This window comes from Myxocyprinus asiaticus, chromosome 6 (assembly GCF_019703515.2).
Source record: "Myxocyprinus asiaticus isolate MX2 ecotype Aquarium Trade chromosome 6, UBuf_Myxa_2, whole genome shotgun sequence".
Classification (NCBI taxonomy): domain Eukaryota; kingdom Metazoa; phylum Chordata; class Actinopteri; order Cypriniformes; family Catostomidae; genus Myxocyprinus; species Myxocyprinus asiaticus.
The window spans coordinates 36,530,210-36,553,573 of record NC_059349.1 but is presented as its reverse complement, the minus strand read 5'-3'; the positions used below and the strand labels follow the sequence as shown (position 1 = coordinate 36,553,573).

The 23,364-nt window shown below is 37.6% G+C and overlaps 1 protein-coding gene across 3 annotated transcripts; it reads right to left on the bottom strand.

Moving 5' to 3' along the window:
- Positions 1 to 2,390: 2,390 nt before the first annotated feature.
- On the bottom strand, positions 2,391 to 20,639 carry LOC127442222 (E3 ubiquitin-protein ligase COP1-like). Of its 3 annotated transcripts, none has more exons than XM_051700092.1 (20): positions 20,065 to 20,639; positions 19,682 to 19,741; positions 19,464 to 19,561; positions 19,144 to 19,208; positions 13,854 to 13,973; positions 13,655 to 13,723; positions 13,488 to 13,547; positions 13,189 to 13,280; positions 11,263 to 11,320; positions 11,027 to 11,141; positions 10,244 to 10,379; positions 6,527 to 6,670; positions 6,309 to 6,417; positions 5,241 to 5,322; positions 4,980 to 5,096; positions 4,742 to 4,859; positions 4,257 to 4,381; positions 3,474 to 3,634; positions 2,830 to 2,900; positions 2,391 to 2,685 (listed from the first exon to the last, which is right to left on the bottom strand). In XM_051700092.1, exons 1-19 carry the CDS (start codon positions 20,337 to 20,339, stop codon positions 2,838 to 2,840), a joined length of 2,067 nt encoding a protein of 688 aa, XP_051556052.1. In that variant the 5' UTR covers positions 20,340 to 20,639; the 3' UTR covers positions 2,391 to 2,685; positions 2,830 to 2,837. The 3 variants fall into 3 exon arrangements, with proteins under 3 accessions (XP_051556052.1, XP_051556051.1, XP_051556053.1); XM_051700091.1 differs by having other exon boundaries at positions 2,856 to 2,900; XM_051700093.1 differs by having other exon boundaries at positions 2,856 to 2,900; positions 11,263 to 11,317.
- Positions 20,640 to 23,364: the final 2,725 nt, after the last annotated feature.

The window sequence follows — 23,364 nt, the reverse complement described above, 5'->3', positions numbered from 1 at the left end:
TTTTTTTTTTCTTCTAAACAACGAAGATGCAGCAAACTTAGCTGGCAGTTTTCTTCTATCAGTTTTCTCAGATTAGAGGAAACTCACAACATAAACTGATCTAATCATGTTACTACCAAATTTACACAGATATGCTACTGCAAGAGTACATACTGATTAGCTACTGATGAGTTTCTAAAGATGAGTTGAGACAGCGGGGTTGGTATGGAAGGAGTAGTAATTTAAACTGTATGGCCAAAAGTATGTGGACACCCCCTTCTAATGAGCAGGTTTGGCTATTTCATCTATTTCATAAACAAGACATTCACTTCTGCCTTTTTTTTTTTTTTTTTTTGTATTATGAGTCATACTGTACCTTTTCTGTTCCAGCACAATAATGCCCCTTTGCAAAGAAATGGTCCATTAGCAAATGATTTACTGAGTCTGAAAACTACTGGTGTGAAAGAACTGCACAAAGCCCAGACTGGAACTCCACCAAACACCTTTGGGAATAATTGGAATGCAAGCTGCAAGCCAGGCTTAATCGCCCAATTAGTGCCTGTCCTCACTGATTCTCCTAAATGGGAGCAAATCCTTACAGCGGTATTCAAACATCTAGTGGAAAGCCTTTCCAGAAGAGTGAAGCTGTTATTGCAGCAAAGGGAAAATAAACTTCCTTTTAATACCTACGGTTTTGAAAACAAGCACGTGTGGCGTACGGGTATCCACATACTTTTGATTATGTGGTGTAGCAGCGAAATGACTAAAGCTTGGATGAAGAGCTCAGTGAAGTAGGAAATTACTGATTTTCCTTACGTTTCCTGATATTGTACAAGAATGTATTAACACCATCAAAATGAGGTTCAGCAATGAATAACAGGATACATCTACTATTTCCTAAAATATATACAGTACTATACAAAAGTTTTAAGCACTTAAGATGTTTCACAAAAACATTTTGTCTTAAGATGGTTATTTATATCTTCAGCTTTAGTGTGTCAATAGGAAAAATACATTTTAGACTCTCAAACATTATTTTGCAAATAGAAAAGAAGAACAGGGCGCGCTGCAAGAGATGGCATTGCCCCCACAGAGCCCCCCACTTAACATTGAGTCAGTCTGGGATTACATGAAGAGACAAGCAATTGAGAGAGCCTACATAGATAGCTGAACTATGGCGAATTCTCCAAGAAGCTTGGAACATCCTATCTGCCAACAACCAAGAAAAACTGTGTCCAGGTGTAGCTAGGAGAATTGGGGCTGTTCTGGCAAAGGTGGCCACACCAAGTATTGATTTAGCTTTTTTATGTTTACTGGACTTTGTATGATGTTAATTGATAAATGAAAACTATTTATGGCATTATTTTTGAAGACATCCTTACAACCTTTTTCACCAGTGCCTAAAACTTTTGCACAGTACTGTATTACTTAGAAAGATTTGAAAACCAAGCCAGACATTTTCAGTCTTTCCCAGTCAGAGACAGACACAGTATGTAACCATTTAAAAAAAAAAAAGAATCATCATCATTTATTCATTCAAATGAATGTGTTAAATTGGGAAAATATACAAATAGAATAACTGCAACAGAGGACTAATGAATAAAGCTTGAAATCTAAAGAATATTATGGGTCCAATGTTCACACAATTCCTATAAATTATTAAAATAAATAACACTTGTAGAAGAACTCAAATATGAGAGAGCAGCAATGTTATGGGTGATGTTAAATAATCCCAAATAAGTATACATAGTGTCATTAGGCCTTTGACGAGTTAAATTTTAGCCTGAAAATTTGTGACCACACAAAACCTTTGCCCATAAATAAAACTTTAAAGCAATTTTGTCTTGAAATTACAGAAAGACAGCAAAATATGACATGTTTACATGAATTTTAAAACTTCAAAACATGGCATCCTGAGAAGAATCTCATGCAAAGGTTGTTTGAGGAGTATAAGACTTTGTGGGACATACAACTAAATAATTTCCAAATATTAGTAATACCAAATTATGAGTACATTAAGTATACTTTAAAATAACCTTGATATACGTATGTCCACCATACCAACATAACACCTTAAAAAGGTCCAGTAATTCCATTTGGGGAGACCATTGAATATGCCGAAGCTTATACATATCTTATGGATAAACAGACACGGTGTATCACACAAAAAAAAAAAAAAAAAAAAAAAAAAAAAGGTTAATGGATACAACATGCTCAAAAGAATCAAAGACTGCTATTTTAAACAACAAAAAGTATTTCATTGTGTTATGGTCTTGTGCTTTGGCGTTAAATGTCTCATAGCTCTTGCAAGAACTACCTCTAGTCAAGGTTTAAAACGAGACCCATTTGAGAATGATTCTTTCCCTCCACATGTAAAGATGTTTAGTTATTCACCAATAACGTTCTGTTAATACCATTATTAAACAACTTTATTCAAAAAGAGGCATTCAAGTTCATCTCCCTGTTAGCACAAACAAGTCCTCATCTCAACATTTCACATACAGCGATAGTATGACAACGCAGAATGGTCAAGTCTTTTACAAATATAGTGATGATATAAACCAGTTCTGCTGGTTGTTTCCTTGGAAATTTTTGCATCAATTCTCCCAAGCTTTAGTGCCCTTGTATCAAACTGCCAGTGAAGCAACAGTTCTTTAGAAGGTTCTGACGACTGATTCAAGTGAACCTTCAGACCAGTTCAAGTACCTATTAGAAAGATGAAAAAATATTTTTAGTGGGCAATTAATTCTTAGCATCAATTTACAGTTGAATACAATATTCAATAATAAAGTGAATCCTCCTGCCTTGATAACAGCTCTCGGCAGTAAATATCGACTTAGGCGTAACTACCTGGATTTTCATGCAGTACTACACACCTTGATTGTTCCTTGACTGTTGGCTGCAATCAGCACATTTGACTCCTGTGAATCAAAAACAGACAAATGGATGCATTTTGGGCATTGACAAAGCATGCAAAACAATATTTAGATCACGAGCGGGAAAGTGGACTGACAGAACGTATTCTTTACTCCAGAATCAAAATCTGTTTCATTATTCTGGAGATGAAACGGATGCTAAAGATGCCACGTTTCACAAACATTCACAAAACAGCCTTGACATTTTATGTCAGAGTAACTTATGTAAGGATGAGAAAGCCAATTAAGACCAAGAGACTAAGCAGGAATTCTGTTTAGTCAGCACTTTGATTTTGCACATAATCATTATCTTCTTTTTCTCAGGAGAAATGTCAAGTGTAAAAGGTACATAATACACAAGGGATGTGGAAAATGATGTAATGTTTAGGTGGGGGTTTCATCGGATAAAAAAGGGAGGGGCACTTAAATCCATACGTTCCATTTTTAATATTTCAGACCTGATCATCCCTCCTAAATTAGGACAACTGTACTGTCCCTAAATGCTCTTCCTTTTAGTGGCCTACTGTTAGTTAACCAATTTCTTCTGTCAAATGTAAGCACAATAAGACAAAATTATACCCCATCAGGTAGTGCTCGCCAGCACACTGCGCTGACAAATTCGTTAGTGTCGTCCTCCTTTTTGTCCTTGTCCAGGACACTCTTCACAGTGTCAAACTTGAAAGTCAGCAGCGTCTTGGAGAGCCCCTTGTAGTACAGGTACAGTGAGTTGTTTTCACTTCCTGTGGTGTGAGAAAATGAATTTGATTTTAACAAATAAACAAATTCATTACAATTGTAACTGTTTGATCCATTCCCTTTTCTTCTTTAATTCTCTATTAAATCCTTGAAGCTGGTATGTATTTTTTTCTATTTTAAAATACTTTCTCCTATGCCTGCTTAATATGCAGAAGCAATTATAAGCAAGCCATTTGTAGGCTGATTTCCCTAAAAAGTGTATACACCGAGGCTTTCTGACACCATCAAAACATAGCTCTTTGAGCATCCTGACCAGTCAGACACAGCACACTGTCTCAACCAATGGCATGAATTTGGGGTGGGACTATCTGTTCGACCGATGGGGGGAGTATTCAAGAAAGCTGTTTGAAAACAATCAACATTACTGCAAGTCTGTTTGGTGATGCTAGTGGCGCAAATATTATACACTTCAGCTTTAATAAACGGTTTTATATTATTATTAACTATTAGAGGTAGTTTAATCAAACCACATCATCATACATTTCATCATAGCTTTAATTACCAACTGACTTTGAAACTCTCTTGTGCCAGAAAACCTTTGGTACATTGAAAAACAAAGACTTTTTCTTTCCCTTCTACTGGGAGGCCATTGCTAAACCCACTTACCGCATGCTACATAATCTCCATTAGATGCCAGACCCACAAAGTTCTTTTCGTTGATGTGGCCTTTGAAGGAGCGCAAGCAATGGGGCTTGTTCACATTCCAGAGTTTGAGCTGGCTGTCTGTTGAGCTGTGGAAATATCATACTTAGATTTCAATGCATTTCAAGACTTGCAAGAAATATATGAATTAACTTCCCATTGACTAATACATCTGAGGAATTAAAGGGGTAGTTCATTAAAAAATTACAATTCTGTAATTTACTCAAATTCCAAACCCGTATGACTTGGATATGTCAGGCAGAATGCTGGCCTCAGTCACTATTCACTTTCTTTTTTCCCTAAGTGAATGGTAACTGAGGCTGTTATTTTGCCAAACATATCCAAGTCACATGAGGTTGAGTAAATGACAGAATTTTCATTTTTGGTTTAACTATTTCTGTAACATTCCACTGATAAAAAAAGCAAAAGGAATGTCTGTATATACATACGCAGACACAATCTCTTCTCCATTGACAAACTTGGCATAGGACACTGCTTTCCTGTGGCCTTTGAATACCATGATGGGCTGCTTAGTGTTTCTCAGGTCATAGTAATGCACACAGTGGTCTGGAAAAAATTAAGCACGAGTAAAAATGTTTAACAATTTAGCAGGAAGTAAAAATAATTTAACAGATCAATTCAAATAAATGATGCATGTGTTGTATTCGATAGGAAACTACATTGTACCTGCACAACCAAAGGCAAGGTGATATCGAGAGGTTGGACTGAACTTGACACAGCATACATTGGCCTTAGCTTCAATGCTGGCTACTGAATTATCCAGGTTGGTGGACCACAACTTAACTGAGGGAAAAAGAGCTTATTCATGAGTATTAAAGAAAGTAAAACTCTGTAAGAATCACTGATAAAAATGTAAAAAAAAAAAAAAAAAAAATATATAAAAAAAAAAAAAATTCTAAACCAGGAACAGTTCTGTTGAAGAAACACCTTTTGCGTCATCTGATCCTGATGCTAAGAGCTTGGGATCCATAAGGTTGAAATCCACACTCCAACATCGCTTTTCATGCTCCTGTGCAAATATTCGAGTGTGAAAACACAAAAAGCTTGGTATTGCATGGCACCTCACGATACGATATATATATAGCAATACACATGTCACGATCCAATATATTGCAATACATCACGATATCATAATTTGATTACATTACAAATCAATTCCAATTTCAATTCCAATTCATTTGGGTATATTTCAGTTATATACTGATGTCTGATTAAAAGCATGTAGCTTGAAACATCATGTTTGTGTCTCTTAGTGAGCTCATTAAATTGATTTGGAAGTAACAGTGTGCCAAATTTGATGCGTTTACATGATATTAATACACAAATAGTTTAATATAAATATCGCTACACAGATCTAAAGTATAGATACAATATCATGAGAAAAAGTATTGCGATATATCAATATTTGATTGTATCGACACAGCCCTACAAAATAAATAAATAAACACATTTGAGGTCAGTATCCAACTTAGGTTGAATATTATGTTTCCGTTGTACAACTAAAAGTAAATCATTTGTAGACCAACTTCCCCTAAAAGTGTAAACATTTGGTTGTGGTGCCATCAAAACATTGCTCTATGTTTTTGAGCATCCCCACCAGCACAATGGCGGGAGTTTGGAGTGGAAAAATCTGTCTGTCCAACCAATGGCAGACAAGGAAAGAGTTAATTAAGCCACTTTGGAAAATAGTCAAACAGCAATTCTGGGGCAGAAATTACACACTTCTGCTTTAAGTCTAAAGAAAATACAAAAATCTTGCTTAAAAGTGTCAAGTGAAAATAACATGATGTGAAAACTCACCAGGAGCATTATAACAAATGAGCTAAAGTACCACATTATGAACAATCCAAGAAAATGGAAATGAAAAAGGTGCCATATTTGCCATAGTTTTTCATTACTTTGTAGAAGCACTACTTTAAAAGGCAGTTCAGAGTACTGAATGAGGAACAGAAATTCAATGAATGCCATCAACCGTAGGCCAACACATAAGGGTACCTGATACACCTTTGACCTCTGCCCCGTGAACCCATCCCAAAGAATGACAGTCCCTTCATAGTCGCTGCTCGCCAACAGATTTTTGTGGTAGCTACTCCAGCTGATACAGCTGGCAGAGAGAGAGACAAAGAAAAAAAGTGACAGTCCGTTGCATATTTCACTGCATAATACACCAAAGAACATTGAAGCCAACCCCTGATTTCAGGCATTCTTTATACCTAATTTTAGAGTTACACGTCATCTCGTTGACAGGATAATGAATGTCCACGGCATCCTGGATCACAGTTCCATACTCAAACACTTTAATTTTCTTAGTGACACCGGCAATGGCAAAGTAATCACAGTCACGGTCAAACTCAATGCTGCAAAAGAGGAAATAGAGAATACAAGTGTTAAAACAGCAAGCTCTCCTGACTGTGTTTGCTCATTATCTGCTCTGACTCCACTCTAACACACACACTGAGAGAGACAAGACAGGGTTCCCACTCTTTTCAAGACACAATATTCTAGGACATTTTCTGTGCCCAATTTTCTGGGTAATACTGAAGCAAAAACACATAAGAGATCATAATGTATATTGTGGTTATTGGATGGTTATTTTCTCTGAATTCTGTATTCGACGGTTCTCAATATCAAAATGTTGTCTAATCAAATGAATGAATTAAAACTTTAATAAAATGGAAATATAATTAATTTTTTAACAACATTACATTATTTTTATCAAATGAATTTTTTTTTTATACAAAATACAACACAGTCTGAAAAAACACTGGAGATATTTTTGTCAAATGAAGTGCAACACAACAGAATATCACAGATGTGATATATACACACACAAATACAGCAATAAAGATATTGCTTTAATACATTATTATTATCATTTAATTACAGTAAACATTTAATTACTATACAGTAGTAATACATTGTTATCTTTTCCCCATTTAACGCATCCATTTAAATCAAGTATTGATTTATTTAGCTGTTTGTGTGTTTTTGACGGTAGTTTCTCACCTAGCAGTTTGCTGTGTGGCCCAATTTGATTATTAAACCCCAAACATTCATTTTGAAGTGTGCAGCACATGCAGGTTATATACAGTGCATCCGGAAAGTATTCACAGCGCTTCACTTTTTCCACATTTTATGTTACAGCCTTATTCCAAAAATGGATTAAATTCATTATTTTCCTCAAAATTCTACAAACAATACCCCATAATGACAATGTGAAAGAAGTTTGTTTGAAATCTTTGCAAATTTATAAAAAAAAAAAAAAAAAGAAAAAAAGAAAAACAAATCACATGTACATAAGTATTCACAGCCTTTGCTCAATACTTTGTTGAAGCACCTTTGGCACCAATTACAGCCTCAAGTCTTTTTGAGTATGATACTACAAGCTTGGCACACCTATTTTTGGGCAGTTTCTCCCATTCTTCTTTGCAGGACCTCTCAAGCTCCATCAGGTTGGATGGGGAGCGTCGGTGCACAGCCATTTTCAGATCTCTCCAGAGATGTTCAATCGGGTTCAAGTCTGGGCCACTCAAGGACATTCACAGAGTTGTCCCGTAGACACTCCTTTGTTATCTTGGCTGTGTGCTTAGGGTCGTTGTCCTGTTGGAAGATGAACCTTCACCCCAGTCTGAGGTCCAGAGCGCTCTGGAGCAGGTTTTCATCAAGGATGTCGCTGGACATTGCTGCATTCATCTTTCCCTCGATGGTATTGGCCAGGTGATGAGCGGTGCCTGGTTTCCTCCAGACATGACGCCTGCCATTCAGGCCAAATAGTTCAATCTTTGTTTCATCAGACCAGAGAATTTTGTTTCTCATGGTCTGAGAGTCCTTCAGGTGCCTTTTGGCAAACTCCAGGTGGGCTGTCATGTGCCTTTTACTGAGGAGTGGCTTCCGTCTGGCCACTCTACCATACAGGCCTGATTGGTGGAGTGCTGCAGAGATGGTTGTTCTTCTGGAAGGTTCTCTCTCCACAGAGAAACGCTGGAGCTCTGTCAGAGTGACCATCGAGTTCTTGGTCACATCCCTGACTAAGGCCCTTCTCCCCCGATCGCTCAGTTTGGCCGGGCGGCCAGCTCTAGGAAGAGTCCGGGTGGTTCCAAACTTCTTCCATTTACGGATGGAGGCCACTGTGCTCATTGGGACCTTCAATGCTGCAGAAATTTTTCTGTACCCTTCCCCAGATCTTTGCCTCGATACAATCCTGTCTCGGAGGTCTACAGACAATTCCTTGGACTTCATGGCTTGGTTTGTGCTCTGACATGCACTGTTATCTGTGGGACCTTATATAGACAGGTGTGTGCCTTTCCAAATCATGTCCAATCAACTGAATTTACCACAGGTGGACTCCAAACAAGTTGTAGAAACATCAAGGATGATCAGTGGAAACAGGATGCACCTGAGCTCAATTTTGAGTGTCATGGCAAAGGCTGTGAATACTTATGTACATGTGATTTTTTTTTCCGTTTTTTATTTTTAATAAATTTGCAAAGATTTCAAACAAACTTCTTTCACATTGTCATTATGGGGTATTGTTTGTATAATTTAGAGGAAAATAATTAATCCATTTTGGAATAAGGCTGTAACATAACAAAATGTGGAAAAAGTGAAGCGCTGTGAATACTTTCTGGATGCACTGTGCACACACAAGTTTGGAATAATGTACAGATTTTGCTCTTATGGAAAGAAATTGGTACTTTTATTCATCAAAGTGGCATTCAACTGATCACAATGTATAGTCAGGACATTAATAACCTGAAAACTTACTATTACAATTTGAAAAAAAAAAAAAACTACTTCAAAGACTTCTCATCAAAAAAACCTCCACGTGCAGCAATGACAGCTTTGCAGATCTTTGGCATTCTAGCCGACAGTTTGTCCAGATACTCAGGTGACATTTCACCCCACACTTCCTGTAGCACTTGCCATAGATGTGGCTGTCTTGTCGGGCACTTCTCACGCACCTTACAGTTTAGCTGATCCCACAAAAGCTCAATGGGGTTAAGATCCATAACACTCTTTTCCAATTAACTGTTGTCCAATGTCTGTGTTTCTTTGCCCACTCTAACCTTTTCTTTTTGTTTTTCTGTTTCAAAAGTGGCTTTTTCTTTGCAATTCTTCCCATAAGGCCTGCACCCGAGTCTTCTCTTTACTGTTGTACGTGAAACTGGTGTTAAGTGGGTAGAATTCAATGAAGCTGTCAGCTGAGGACATGTGAGGCATCTATTTCTCTGATGTAATTATCCTCTTGTTTAGTTGTACATCTGGCCTTCCACATCTCTTTCTGTCCTTGTTAGAGCCAGTTGTCCTTTGTCTTTGAAGACTGTAGTGTACACCTTTGTACGAAATCTTCAGTTTTTTGGTAATTTCAAGCATTACAGTACATATACAGTACTGTGTATATACAGTAACTATATATATTTCCAGGTTTTATTTTTAAGCCAATTTATAGAGGTTGGGTAAATGTCGGAGTTGGGGGCGCCGACCGCATTAGCGCCATGGCTCAATATAATAGAGTATGTGCGCTAACCCACTGCTCTATCAAATACATTTCTGTAATATACTGTGTGTGTGTGTGTATATATATATATATATATATATATATATATATATATATATATATATATATATATATAAAATAATAAAATTTAATAGAAACGTGGTCAAAAATAAAAAATCAGGGCATATCTCTTAAAAAAAAATGCAGGTTGTACATTAAAGCAAACTATGTGGTCCATCTCATATTTCAACAGGACACAGTTCCAGGTTTTGGAAAATAGATGGTATTTAAAACACACCCAATCAGAACCTATAATATTTAGTGATACAATACTACCCTCTGCTGGTTGCTGTAGGACAGCATGTGAGCAAAGACTTGGCTACACTAATTAGTAATCTGAAATTCAACAACATGTGGTCTTTAATGACCTTACCTGGACACAATACTGGAGCCATTATAGAGGTCACTAGCGTAAGAGAGGGTGGCCAGAGGCCTCACAGAGTTGTAACGGGTGAATTTGGATAGACACTCCATGAAGTCATCCAGTTGGTTAACCGTCCTGCTGTCATCTATTTAAGATGGAGAAAAGCACTGGGCTCAACTTGGGAAGAATATTACACAAATTTGTATGAAATAATACTCTCATGTTGCTTATTGTAAGTAACATTAAAACATTACGCAGGCAAAGTATAAAAATACATTATATTATGCCTTATACAGTGGGGTTCAAAAGTCTAAGACTACAACTTTGCAATCTTGTTCAATTTAATACATTTTACTCTAACTTATTGTCAGCATAACAATTTAAGTGAAAGGTTTGATTAAAAAACTGACATGACTTTCAGAATTTCTTAGCATGCACTCGAGTTGGTATGGACTTAACAAATTTGTGCAAAACCTAATGATCCATGTTATCCCAGCATGATTTAACAATGTTCCAGAGCAACTTGTGTTCTTCAATGGAAGCAAGGAATTCTCGTTAACATGATCAATGTCACAAATTTACTTGCGTTTCATTAGTGACCTAGAAATATAGCATAATTTTAAATATTTCTCATTTTATATAATAACTTTTGTTTTAATTTCTAATTTTTGTTACAAAAATTCCAGATTTTTAATGTGGTCTCAGAATTGTGGAATTGATTGTATATATGCTATTGCATATGTTATTTCAAAAGTAATACTGCTTTGAAAAATAACAAGAAAATCAACCAACCCGCTATTCGAGACATCCTATTGGAGAAATAACACTGCTCTAGATCCTCAAAGTGTGCTGTGAGTCTCTTTCGCCGTGATGCCAGCGTGCTGTTGTACCATGTTTGTCTTTTACCCTTAAAATATAAACATGAATCACAACAGTAAGCAGTGAATATTAGCATTACTAAATAGGATATAAACAAGCTGTAGTAGTGAAAGAAAATTATTTAAGAAATCTGGCTTATATTTATTTACCTGTGAGCTTCCACCAAAAGGGGGAGGAATGTATTCTGTGGGATCTATTATGCTACTGCTGGAGATAAAAACAAAATACAGATTTTGTTTTAATGGAAAACGATTGAATACCTATACATCTATAATGGCAGTGTGGTTAAATGGACAAGGGGGTTACATTTTAAGTGATGACTAAAGGGGTCATGAAATGCTTGAAATGAAAGTTTTTTGCACAAAAAATTGTCAAATATTTGTAAAACATGATCATTTTCCATTCTCATTCTGACCATCTGTCAAAAATGCTTGGTTTCAGGCTGCTTCTCCTTTAAAACTTGAAAGTAAACACCCACTGTTCTGATTAGCTAACATAATTGCATCTGAAAAAAAAAGTATTGACGCCCCCCGCCATATATTCGTTTATTACTACACCATAATATATTTAATTTAACTCTGCATTCTTCACACATAATACTATATATTGAATAATTATTCAACTCAAAAATATTCTTTGTCGGGATGGGGCCATGGTCGTGTGTCTGTTTGCGGGAGAGAGGGAGTGGTGTGGTTCGTCAAACTGGTTGGCATAATTTCTAACAGCTGTTTCTTGTTACAGTGATAGTGGAGGGAGACCTTAAAAGCAGCCCAAAATGCCAGAGAAGGGTGAGAGCATCACGAGAGTACGGTGTTTGGCGTGTTCCAAGAGTTTATTATTGAGAGTTTGTGTTACTTGAGTGAAAGCCCACAGATGACTTTTGTGCAGCGTGCAACAGGGCAGAAAAAATAAAAGACTTGCCTGAACTGCGTCGTTGTTTCCCTACTCCTCCTGTGTCCGAACTTTCAATCCTATTACAATCGGTTGATATACTGATTTCATAAGCAGCAGTGATTTTAAGCATGAACACGAATCGCTACAAGGCACAGCAGCCCCTCAGTACACTAGAGCAGACCGTTTATCAAGTGCTGAAACTTTGCTTGGTGCAGAACAATCTGGAACAATCTGGAATCATGTTAAACAATGCAAGTCACCTCTTTGCATCCTGAACTTGTTCAGAACGTTGAATCTTTGTGACACCTGCGCTAAAAACAATCTAGATGCAGCGCAACAAATGAAACAGAACGCAGGTGTCTCGACATGCGTTTTTGAAAAAAGCTTGCCACAGTGTCTAAAAAATTGCCAGTCCTACGCAAGATGCTGAAGAAACAGCAAGACACGATGCAACAGTCAAAGACATTTGTCCAGCATGTGTTTTCATAGGAAAACAATGGTAAAACAGAGCAGATGCATGCAAAAACACATTCATGTGAACGGCCCCTAACTCATCCGTACACGTGTCTGTGAATGAGAGCGTGGGTGCGAAACAAGTTCGGTAGGCCTGTTTATTTTTTCATTAATTAAAAACCCAATCTCGAACCCGGCCCAAAACCCAACGGGTTCTCGGGACCTGTCGGGTTGCAGACCTCTACTTAGCGATAAATGATGGCTTGCTGTTTATTACAAACTGAAACTGAAAGATTAGAAATAAATGATTTACTTACCGGCATTACTGCAGGGTGCAATACAGTTGGCACTGCCGCATCTTTCAATAAAAGAAACATCTTACCTTGCAGCAGTAACTTGAGCTGTTTTCTCCTAAACAGTACACCCACGATGACGACGCATGTTTTGGGCCGTGTACATGCAAATGAGCAATGTCTTGTGATATCATTAACACACAGATTTCAAAACGAGATGTTTCAGCAGGGTGTTAACTATAAATGCTATTTTTAGACTGAGGAGGAAGTTGAGTTCTGAAAATTACAGTATGTTTTTTTTTATAGTGTACGAATGAGTTAGGGGCCGTTCACACCGCACATGTTTTTACAGTCACCTCTTATATGTCTAAATATCAAGGAAAATGTTATTCTCCATTTCATGACCCCTTTAATGTGAAATGCGGTTGGTCTTACCTGGGTGCAGGAGAGGGGGCTTCAAACTGTGGGACAGTACTGTCCAAGTTGGGGTCCATGTCACTCACTGGTGAGTACATACCACTCATTTCCTTAAACGGAAAAGCATACAAGTCAGATTTATAACCTTATATATAATATGTATTAAGAATATTTCTTAATTAGACAGAAACCATATTTTAAACTGAAGAGGTATCACAAACTTCTTCAGTAACCTGAATGAACTCAATATCTATATGCTAGGTCATAAAACACGAGATCCCTTATGTGACAATTCTTGGGCTCCATAATAAACTGACCTCAACTCGTTTGATATCCTCTTCCAAAAAGTTAAGTTCTTTTTGTAACTGTTCCAGTTGCTGCAGAAGTAAAGACAGGGAAACATTATGACTTCACAACCTCACAGCTACTGCCATCATCGGCTGTGTATTATTTAACATTTTGTAAATAGATGTGATGGCTCAACCTCTCTTTTATTTCTTCTGGCTTCTTTTAGGAATTCCATTAAGATTTGGCGCTGAGCAGCTTGTGATTCCTGTAAACAGAGATCACTGAAAGTTCAGCAAAAACAGTTGAGGGAGCAATCGGGACAAGTCTTCTTGAGTCACTCAGCAGGGGCATTTCTTCCCCGTTATATGATACATTATAAGATAAAGTATACCAACCGCCTCTAGTTGTTTCTTTTTTTGCAACAGGTACTCTAATATGTAGTTTACATTCACCAAATCCATGTTCTCTTGATCTGCGCCAAGAACATCCTGGAAAACCTGCCATTTGGTTCCATTCTATAAACAGCACATACAATATGACACATATGAAAAATAAGACATACACTACCAGTCAACAGTTTGGACACACCCACATACTATTACCATTTTCCACATTTTAGAACATTGGTCATCAAAACTATTAAATAAAAGAAATGGAAGTATGGGGATTGTGTAGTGAGTAGGCTTGGGATCCATGCCTTTTTGACGCAGCGATAATGAGAAGATTTTTCAGATGATAAACGATATACACTGCATGCCCAATTATAAGGCAAGTGAGTATTCTGATCTTATCATTATTTCCATTCACATTTTCCAACTCCAAACCATATAAACTTGAATGCTTATTGGATTCAATCATTTTCAGGTGGTATGTATTTGTGTAATGAGGGAGGGTGTGGCAAAAGTGACTAACACCTTATATCAAGGTGTGCATAATTATTAATCAGCTTCATTACCTCAGGTAAAATGGGCCAAAAAAAAAAAAAAAAAAAGATTTAATTGACACTGAAAAGTCAGATATTGTAAAATGCCTTTCAGATGGACATAACACTCTTAAAATCGCTAAAGTATTGAGGCGTGACCACCGGTCAATCAAATGTTTTGTTGTGAATAGTCAACTGGGGTGCAAAAAACGCATGGAGAAGGAAAGGCACAAATTAAATGCAAAAGTCTTGAGAAGAATTAAACGTGAAGCTACCAGGAACCCATTAATATTCAACTCAAAAATATTGTTTGTCGGTATGGAGATGGGGCCATGGTCGTGTGTCTTTTTGCGGGAGAGAGGGAGTGGTGTGGTTCATCAAATTGGTTGGCATAATTTTTAACAGCTGTTTCTTGTTACAGTGATAGTGGAGGGAGACCTTAAAAGCGGCCCAAAACGGCAGATAAGGGTGAGAGCGACATGAAGACATGGCCAAGGTCAAGAAGGTTGAAACACAACCACCACTGAATATATTCACAAGTTGAAGCGTCAAGATTGGGCAAAGAAATACATGGACAGATTTTTCAAAGGTTTTATGGACAGATGAAATGAGAGTGACTCTTGATTGACCAGATGGATGGGCCCGTGGCTGGATCACTAATGGACACAGGGCACCACTTCGAGTCAGGTGCCAGCAAGGTGGAGGAGGGGTACTGGTATGGCCTGCTATCATTAAGGATGAGGTAGTTGGACCTTTTCGAGTTGAAGATGGACTGAAACTCAACTCTCAAACCTACTGCCAGTTTCTGGAAAGTACTTTCTTCAAGCAGTGGTACAGGAAGAAGTCCTCAGCATTCAAGAAGGCCATGATCTTTATGCAGGACAATGCTCCATCACATGCATCCAAGTACTCCACTGCTTGGCTAACCAGCAAGGGCCTCAAAGATGCTCAAATAATGACTTGGCCCCCTTCCTCACCTGAATTAAATCCTACTGAGAACATGTGGACCCTTCTCAGATGTGAGATTTACAGCGAGGGAAGACAATACACCTCTTTGAACAGCATTTGGGAGGCTGTGGTTGCTGCTTCAGTGAAAGTTGATCGTGAACAGATCAAGAAACTGACAGACTCTGTGGATGGAAGGCTCATGGCAGTTACTGAAAAGAAGGGTGGCTATATTGGTCACTGAATATTTTTGAAAGGCCAAAAATGTTATTTAATTGTCATTTTGTGTTACTTATTTGTTGCACCTACTCTAAAAATTGAGAATAAACAATTGAGTTGGGAGAAATTATTTTTGTTAGTTGCCTGATAATTGTGCACACTAATAGTTGCCTAATAATTGTGCACACTTAAAGACAGACAAAACTCAGTTTTTCTTTGTTAAACATTCAGGTTTGAGGTTCAATATCATTTTGGATTGACTGAGAGCATTGTGTTTGTTCAACAATTAAAATAATCCCAAGGAATACAATTTGCCTAATAATTGGGCATAGGGCTGGGTATCGGCACAGATGCCCCGATTCGATTCAATTTCGATTCACAAGATCTCGATTAGATTAAAATCGATTCATTAGACATTGAAAATTCAGTACTACTAATTGGAGAGATGTTTCTAAAGCTGTTCATGGAACACCAATTTAAAAATTAATAAGAGTTTAGTGTTTCCTACAGGATTCTGAGCAGCAGGGGGAGACCTGTAGACCACCCCCTCAAATTTTATATATATGTATATATACATATTCTCATTTTCTTGTTATTGTTGTTTTATTATTATAAATGACATGCTAGACAGCGACAGAGCTGGAATTACACATTTATAATTTAAATATTTTGATTCTCTGTGTTTACATTCATACCTTGTTTTTGAGCATTCTTGCGTGAATCCACATCACGAGCATTCTTGGAACACACACACACACACACACACACACACACACACACACACACACACACACACACACACACACACACACACACACATAACTGCTGACTACAGAGTCGAAGAATAGTTGTACTCTGTCAACATGTGCTACACGGACGGATTTAGCTGTTCACAAAGATCGATCCACTGCTTTTCAGAATCGATATCGATTCGGCCAAATAAAAAAAAAAACAACAATTGATTTTTTTGGGGGGCTGCTTGTTGCACAATAGTCTTTTCAAATATATTTCTCAACACAACTTTGGTAAAGTTGCAAGTGGAAGGGTAAATGGGGGGGGGGGGGGTGTACACAGGCACATTCTAAAATTCCTAACAATTATTTTATATGAAGGTCACACAGTCAACGTTTGGCGTCAAAATTCTGCAGTGCCACAGAGCGTAACTTGCATAGTTTTCCATTAAATTAGAAACAAATCATTATCAAAGTCCAAAGATTATTTACTCTAGCCATCACTGGATGATATATTGTGTACATGCATCTTTCATATATCCTACACAATGTTTTTTCAGTTACAAACATGTCATTTTGTGGTTTGAAAGTTTGAATGAAAGACCTAGTTTCATACACTAACCTGCAAACTTATCAACATCACTTTGTTCATTCTTGAAGTACAAAAACCTTCGTAACTTTGGACTGCCATCTGCTGTGCCGCATCAGCTCGTCCTGTGTGTGTCAAAGAGCTCTAAAATACGGTGTGTGTGTGATCCCAGTGCCTTTCCTATCCACGACAGTAAATGTTATATCATCCTTTTGTGGTCTCCCAATGCTATTATGCCAGACTGCTAAACAGAAGGCCAACTGAGTGAATTGGATAGCGCGCAAATTAGGCTTCTAATTTAAATATCGGCTAATTTTAATATATCGATGCTTCAAAAATATATTGATAATATAACGTGCCTTTCAATAATTGATATATATAAATATTTTATGACATCCCTAGTAGTGAGTATATATTCCAAGTAGTGCCTGACCGATTTATATATTAGCCTTTCACCGATATATCGGTATCGGCATATGTGTTTACCGATATGCGCAGATATGAAAACTTTTTTCAGAACATATAATGCAGAAAACAATGCTTGAATTGGTGTCATGACGTAGTTTGTCCAGCAGAGCACGCTCCGACTCCACTGTTTACAGAGCTGAGCTGACGGTGCGGAGTTAAGCGATGCGGAGTTAAGCGATGCGGAGTTAAGCGATGCGGAGTTAAGCGATGCGGAGTTAAGCGATGCGGAGTTAAGCGGTGTCTTCACAGTAAGTTGCTAACTAGTTTGTGAAATACATATTGGAAAGTTAATAAACAATGACCCCATCATTTTCCCTTTTCAATATAACTAATATAACGTTAACCCTGTCCCTGACAACCATGTCACTCATGTTTATCACATCTGTTTGCTATGTTAGCCAGCTATAGTTTGTCAGTGCAGTAAGTAATGTAGCAGATTGAAAGGTAAACATCAGAGCATCTTTTTGCAGCTCAACAGACAACAGTGCGGTGGTGGATTGTGTCTGATGAGTGTTGATTTCACACTACGTTGTTACCTAGTTGGTGAGACACAATGCTAGAAAGTAAATAAAGTCCATCTTTTGCTCTCCGTGACAACGAGATTATAGCTAACAAGCTAACGACGTAGCTACTTTCATTGCTTGTCAGCTGAGTGGAAGCTAATGTGTAAACATGTATTCACCAAACGTTTTGTTCAGGATTGCAGTTTGGTACCCCCTTCAACCAAACAATTCCAGTCGTTGCATTAATAACATGTAATATTTAAAAGTCTGGTTTTCTACCGTTGAAAGTTTACCCTGAACTTGTATAGCAGAATACGGTGTAACACCGCTGCCGCTGTTTATCTTTTGACTCAGCAGGTGTAAATGCTTCTTGTTTAACAACCTGCCCCTAATTGACTGGTAGTATTAAAATAGACAGCATTTGACTGATACTAAACAGTACTACTGATGTTTATTTAGATATTTATTTTATTTTTATTTATTATTTATTTAAATAGTCAGCAATTGACTGATACTAAACAGTACTGATGTTTATTTAGTTATTTATTATATTAGTCTTTATTTTAATGGTCAGCATTTGACTGATACTAAACATACAGTACTCATGTATATTTAGCTATTTATTTTATTTTTATTTAAATGGTCAGCATTTGACTGATACTAAACATACATACTGATTTTTATTTAGCTATTTATTTTACTTTTATTTATTCTTTATTTAAATGGTCAGCCATTGACTGATACTGAACATACAGTACTGATGTTTATTAAGCTATTTATTGTATTTGTATTTATTCTTTATTTTCTCAGTGTTCATTTCTAGAATTTGTTGACAATGTATAATAATAATGTCAAATATTCTTTGATAAAAATATTTAAGAAAGCAGCCTTCCGAGTACCTTTGCATAGGCATATCAGTGCAAAATCTGTGCACAATCCACATAGTCTGTTTTCATTCCAGCTCAAAAATTAACTATATCAGCCGCCATTTCGGTAATTGGTGAATTCCCCCCTCTAAAATTGCTATGGTCTCAAAAATCCCATATCGTTCTGGCTCTTATTCCAAGCATTAATTTCCAACTCTTCAAACCAAATGTATTTAGGATCATAAAAAAACAAACTGAGTCAAGTGTGTTCAAACTTTTGACTGGTAATGTACCTTAATGTATTACAAAAATGTATCCATTTTGTTCAAAGTATTCCCTCATTAACCAATTGTCTTGGTCATTGAAAAATCAAAGGAACATTATATGTGTTGTAATGCCAGGTATTGTTGTCTCAGAAAAAGGAAGAGAAGGGTGCACTCACAGGGTGATCCCGTTTCAGACGCTTCTCTTCAGATCTCTGTTTCTGTTTCAGGATCAGTTCATTTACTGCAAACCCATTAGATAAATAACATGACATAAACAATTCGTCAGACTGATAATCCACCCAACTATCTTTCTGATTACAGTAATATATACTAGTCAAGTCATTTTTATTTTTATAGTGCTTTTTGCAATGCACATAGTTTCAAAGCAACTTTACAGAAATTAGTAGGCAGTCCTTAAAAGTCCTTGAGATGATGCTGCTAAATGACAGAAAAGCACAAAAGACAACAATTCACATGCTTTTTACGATATACATACCTAAGAAGTTGGGGTAGAGTTGATCCACATTGTCAATTATATAATTACATTTCGGGCATCTGTTGCTGTCCTCTAAACTCTGTCGTATACATTTATAACTAGAAAGGAGAAATGAAGACATAATGGTTTGATCAAAGGCTGCAAATGGGCAAGAAAATACAAAACATTAAAATGCAAAAATAAAATAGGACAGTGTTCAGAAAACAAGTGCTTCTCACCAGAAACTGTGACCACACTTTGTCATGTGAGCTTCCTCTATCATCTCAAAACATATGGGGCTGTTAAAAAAGAAAGACAAAACATGACACATGCAGACTTGCTTCCTTTTCCCCAACACATCACATTTTAATGCCAGATGTGTTAGCTTGGCAAGTTCTAACCCTTCCACCTTGTTTATGGTTATAAGTTAGCGTTATCCGAGCAATTAAAGTATTAAATTGAGAGTATCCACAGGCTTTTGCCAAATAAACATGCAATATTTTGCTCACAACTACACATTTTAACATTTAGTGAATTTAGTTGAAAAGAGCAGAAAGAGGTATCTATGTGGCAGTAAATATTATGTCTCTGCAGTATCACCAAGAAGAGTAAATGCACTTACCACACAAAATCATTACTCTTATCTTCATAGGGATTGATCAGACCGTTATAATAGGGTCTTTTCCTGCTCGACGACGCCAGTCGAGCGCTTTGTCCCTCGGCTCCCGATCCCAGAGTCCGAGAGTACACCCCGTTACCGGAGCTGTTGCAGTTCTGAGCGCCGCTGCTGCCGCTGTTCGCCCCGCCGGCGCCGCTGCTGCTACTTGTACTTCCAGAGCTCGTCCCGGGAACTGATCCCGGCACACCGCTAGCCTGTTGCTGCCGAGCGCTTGACATGATTGAAGCCGCTTGTGCACGTCGGAAGGCCGAAGCTGAAGCTAAAGCTGCAGGGTTTTAACGCATCCGGGCGGCTGTAGGAGCTACGCTAACCAGCTAAAGCGACACGGATCAGAGAAAAGAGCTCTAAACTTCTACCAAGCGCGTTGCTAACAGTGACTAGCGCTCTAAACTAGCTTTTCTGAGCACAACTGAGGCTGTTTTTGTGCATGTAAGTGAGCTTGTTCGATACAAATGATATCAAACTCCAGAGATTTGTTGACAACTCTGACGGTTTTAGAAATTTCAATCCACTGTCTGCAGGATGTTAACGCGAGAACTTCCCCGACTGGAATGTTCACGTGACTCGGAGATTACCGCCATCTACTGGTTTGGAGTAAAACTGTACGTATCAGTCACAACTATTTATGAAGGGTTTCCCAAACAGGGGTTCGCGAGGGTGCAGGCCAGGCTGCGTTCCATTTCAAATTTGTATCCCTTTCCCTCGCAAACTTCACTCCGTCTCATGAACTCGGTTGTACGTCACTGCTTACGTTGCGCGAGTGTCCACTACTGGCGGAAGACTTGCAGTGGGTTTACCTGGAACACTCTAAACCCTTGATCACTTGGAGCATGTTGAAGGCTGATGTGAATTTGTGGAATTATTTAGTGATTTTTGCACCTGAGAAAACAATGTTTTTGGAGATTGATTTCAGAGGCTTATGTATAAAACGTAGATTTGATTAATTAAGATTTACACAAACAAAAATGTTAACATAATGAACACATAGGCTATAACTGTGTGATAAACAGTTTAAGGTAGCTGCAAGTATTATGCTGCTAAATCTCAATACAACTTTTCTAAACTGCTTAATTGACCTAACTTCACTTCCATCATACATTAGAGTTGTGTGAGGGGTGGGGTTTATGAAGTGCAATCTGCTGTCACGTCACAATCGAGTTGCATTGTGGGATATGGAGCTGCCTGAAACATACATCAGAGTAGGCTCGCTCCCTCAGTCAAAATCGAGGGGTTGAGTGTCTGTCAACAGAAACTTCCCTAGCTCACTTAACAAAGTGGAACAGATTTCCAAAATGGCTGCGGGGATTCCCCCGAGGGGAAGTGCTTAGGGGGGTTGGCAAGTGGATGTTAAAAGTGAAGTGGAACGCAGCCCAGGGGGTTCGAGGTCCTCGCTGGACTGTAGCACAATGACATAGTGGATTTCATCTACTACATCACGGACATCCATTGCGTAGTGGATTAAATCCATGTTTTAAACGTTCGGAGCTGTGGTATACTGGATGTTTTAATGCAAACATATTCTTCAGCTTGCAAAGTATGTAGCGTTATGTGTAAATAAAAAAGTGAGAGAGTGCAATATTGATTGGATTTTCTTAATTTTTTTTTATATATTAGTAGTATAGTATAGCATACTAATAACTACTGAGCATCTAGGATTTTAGTCTTCTTGTTTTTTTTTTTGTTTGTTTTTTTATCCCCTTTTCTCTCAATTTGGAATGCCCAATTCCCACTACTTAGTAGGTCCTCGTGGTGGCGCGGTTACTAACCTCAATCCGGTTGGTGGAGGACAAGTCTCAGCTGCCTCCACTTCTGTGACCGCCAATCTGCACATCTTATCACGTGGCTTGTTGTGCATGACACCGCGGAGACTCCACATGTGGAGGCTCATGCTATACTCTGTGATCCACACACAACTTACCACGCGCCCCATTGAGAGCGAGAACCACTAATTGTGACCACGAGGAGGTTACCCCATGTGACTCTACCCTCCCTAGCAATTGGGCTAATTTGGTTGCTTAGGAGGCCTGGCTGGAGTCACTCAGCACGCCCTGGATTGGAACTCGTGACTCCAGGGGTTGTAGTCAGCGTCAATACTCACTGAGCTACCCAGGCACCGGATTTTAGTCTTCTAAAGAATATGAGAGGTTGTTGAGTATATGGAGTGAATTTATTTGGTATGGATGATGTTTTATGTTTTATGGATGATTATATGTTTTGTTTTTTCTTTCATTTGTTTGATTCAGTTTTGAGAACATATACAGTCCTATTTCTTCTTTAATTTGATTTGGGATTCAAATCTTATTTTATACTCTGTCACGTATATCACAGAGGAACAAAGAAATATATACCCTTTATTTGATTCATACATTAATAATTACACGCTAATGACTGCTTGTACACGTCTATGAAATAACACCTCTATAATACAAGAGAATAATTATACAGTTACAGGTAGATGTTTTTAGTCTCTAAACCTTACAAAACAAAAAAGGACAAATAAAAATGTGTAGGCTAGTAGATTTTTATTTCCAAAACGAAGTTATGTGGATTATGGACAACACTTATATTGTTATAAAATATGACTTACTTAAAAGAATAGTTCACCCAAAAATGAAAATTTGTTGATAATCTACTCACCCTCAGGCCATCCAAGATGTATCTGAGTTTCTTTCTTCATCTAAACAGAATTTAAGACTTTTAGGATTTCATTTCAGGCCTCCTCCTCTAAACAATGCAAGTGAATGTACTCCATTTTTTGATGGTCCAAAATGCATATTTAGGGTGCATCAAAATAATCCACACGATTCCAGTCAACAAATAAAGTTCTTCTGAATGCAAACAATTGATTATTTTTAGAAACAAAACAATACTTATATACTTTTTAACCACAAATGTTCGCTTCCGTACATCTCTGTGACGTGAGCTAATGAGAGGGATGACATAAGCTCATTGGTAAGGTCACGCGTCATGTGGAGGATGAGTCAGGAAGCGCGTCATTGTTTACAAGAGAAACTTGTGCCGTTCACAAACCAAAACAGTCCAAAACAATTTCAAAACAATATAAAATAAAACAAAAAATCATTTCCAAATAGTAATAAAAAAAAAAAACTATGTAAACAATGACCCGCTTCCTGAGCGAGGACAGTCTCGGTTCGTGAGACTGTGATAGAAATGTCAATTTTGAATAAAATACAATAAATGTAATTTATTAATTTTGAAAGGCTACCAATACTTCAAGGCACA

What these genes read in the sequence shown, in the direction of transcription:
- LOC127442222 (XM_051700092.1), bottom strand. Translation starts at nt 20,339, where the DNA reads ATGTCAAGCGCTCGGCAGCAACAGGCTAGCGGTGTGCCGGGATCAGTT. An exon ending in AGGATATCAAACGAGTTGAG is followed by an intron (nt 13,281 to 13,487) that starts GTCAGTTTATTA and finishes TTTCCGTTTAAG; the next exon opens with GAAATGAGTGGTATGTACTC. An exon ending in CCTTGCCTTTGGTTGTGCAG is followed by an intron (nt 4,860 to 4,979) that starts GTACAATGTAGT and finishes AATTTTTTCCAG; the next exon opens with ACCACTGTGTGCATTACTAT.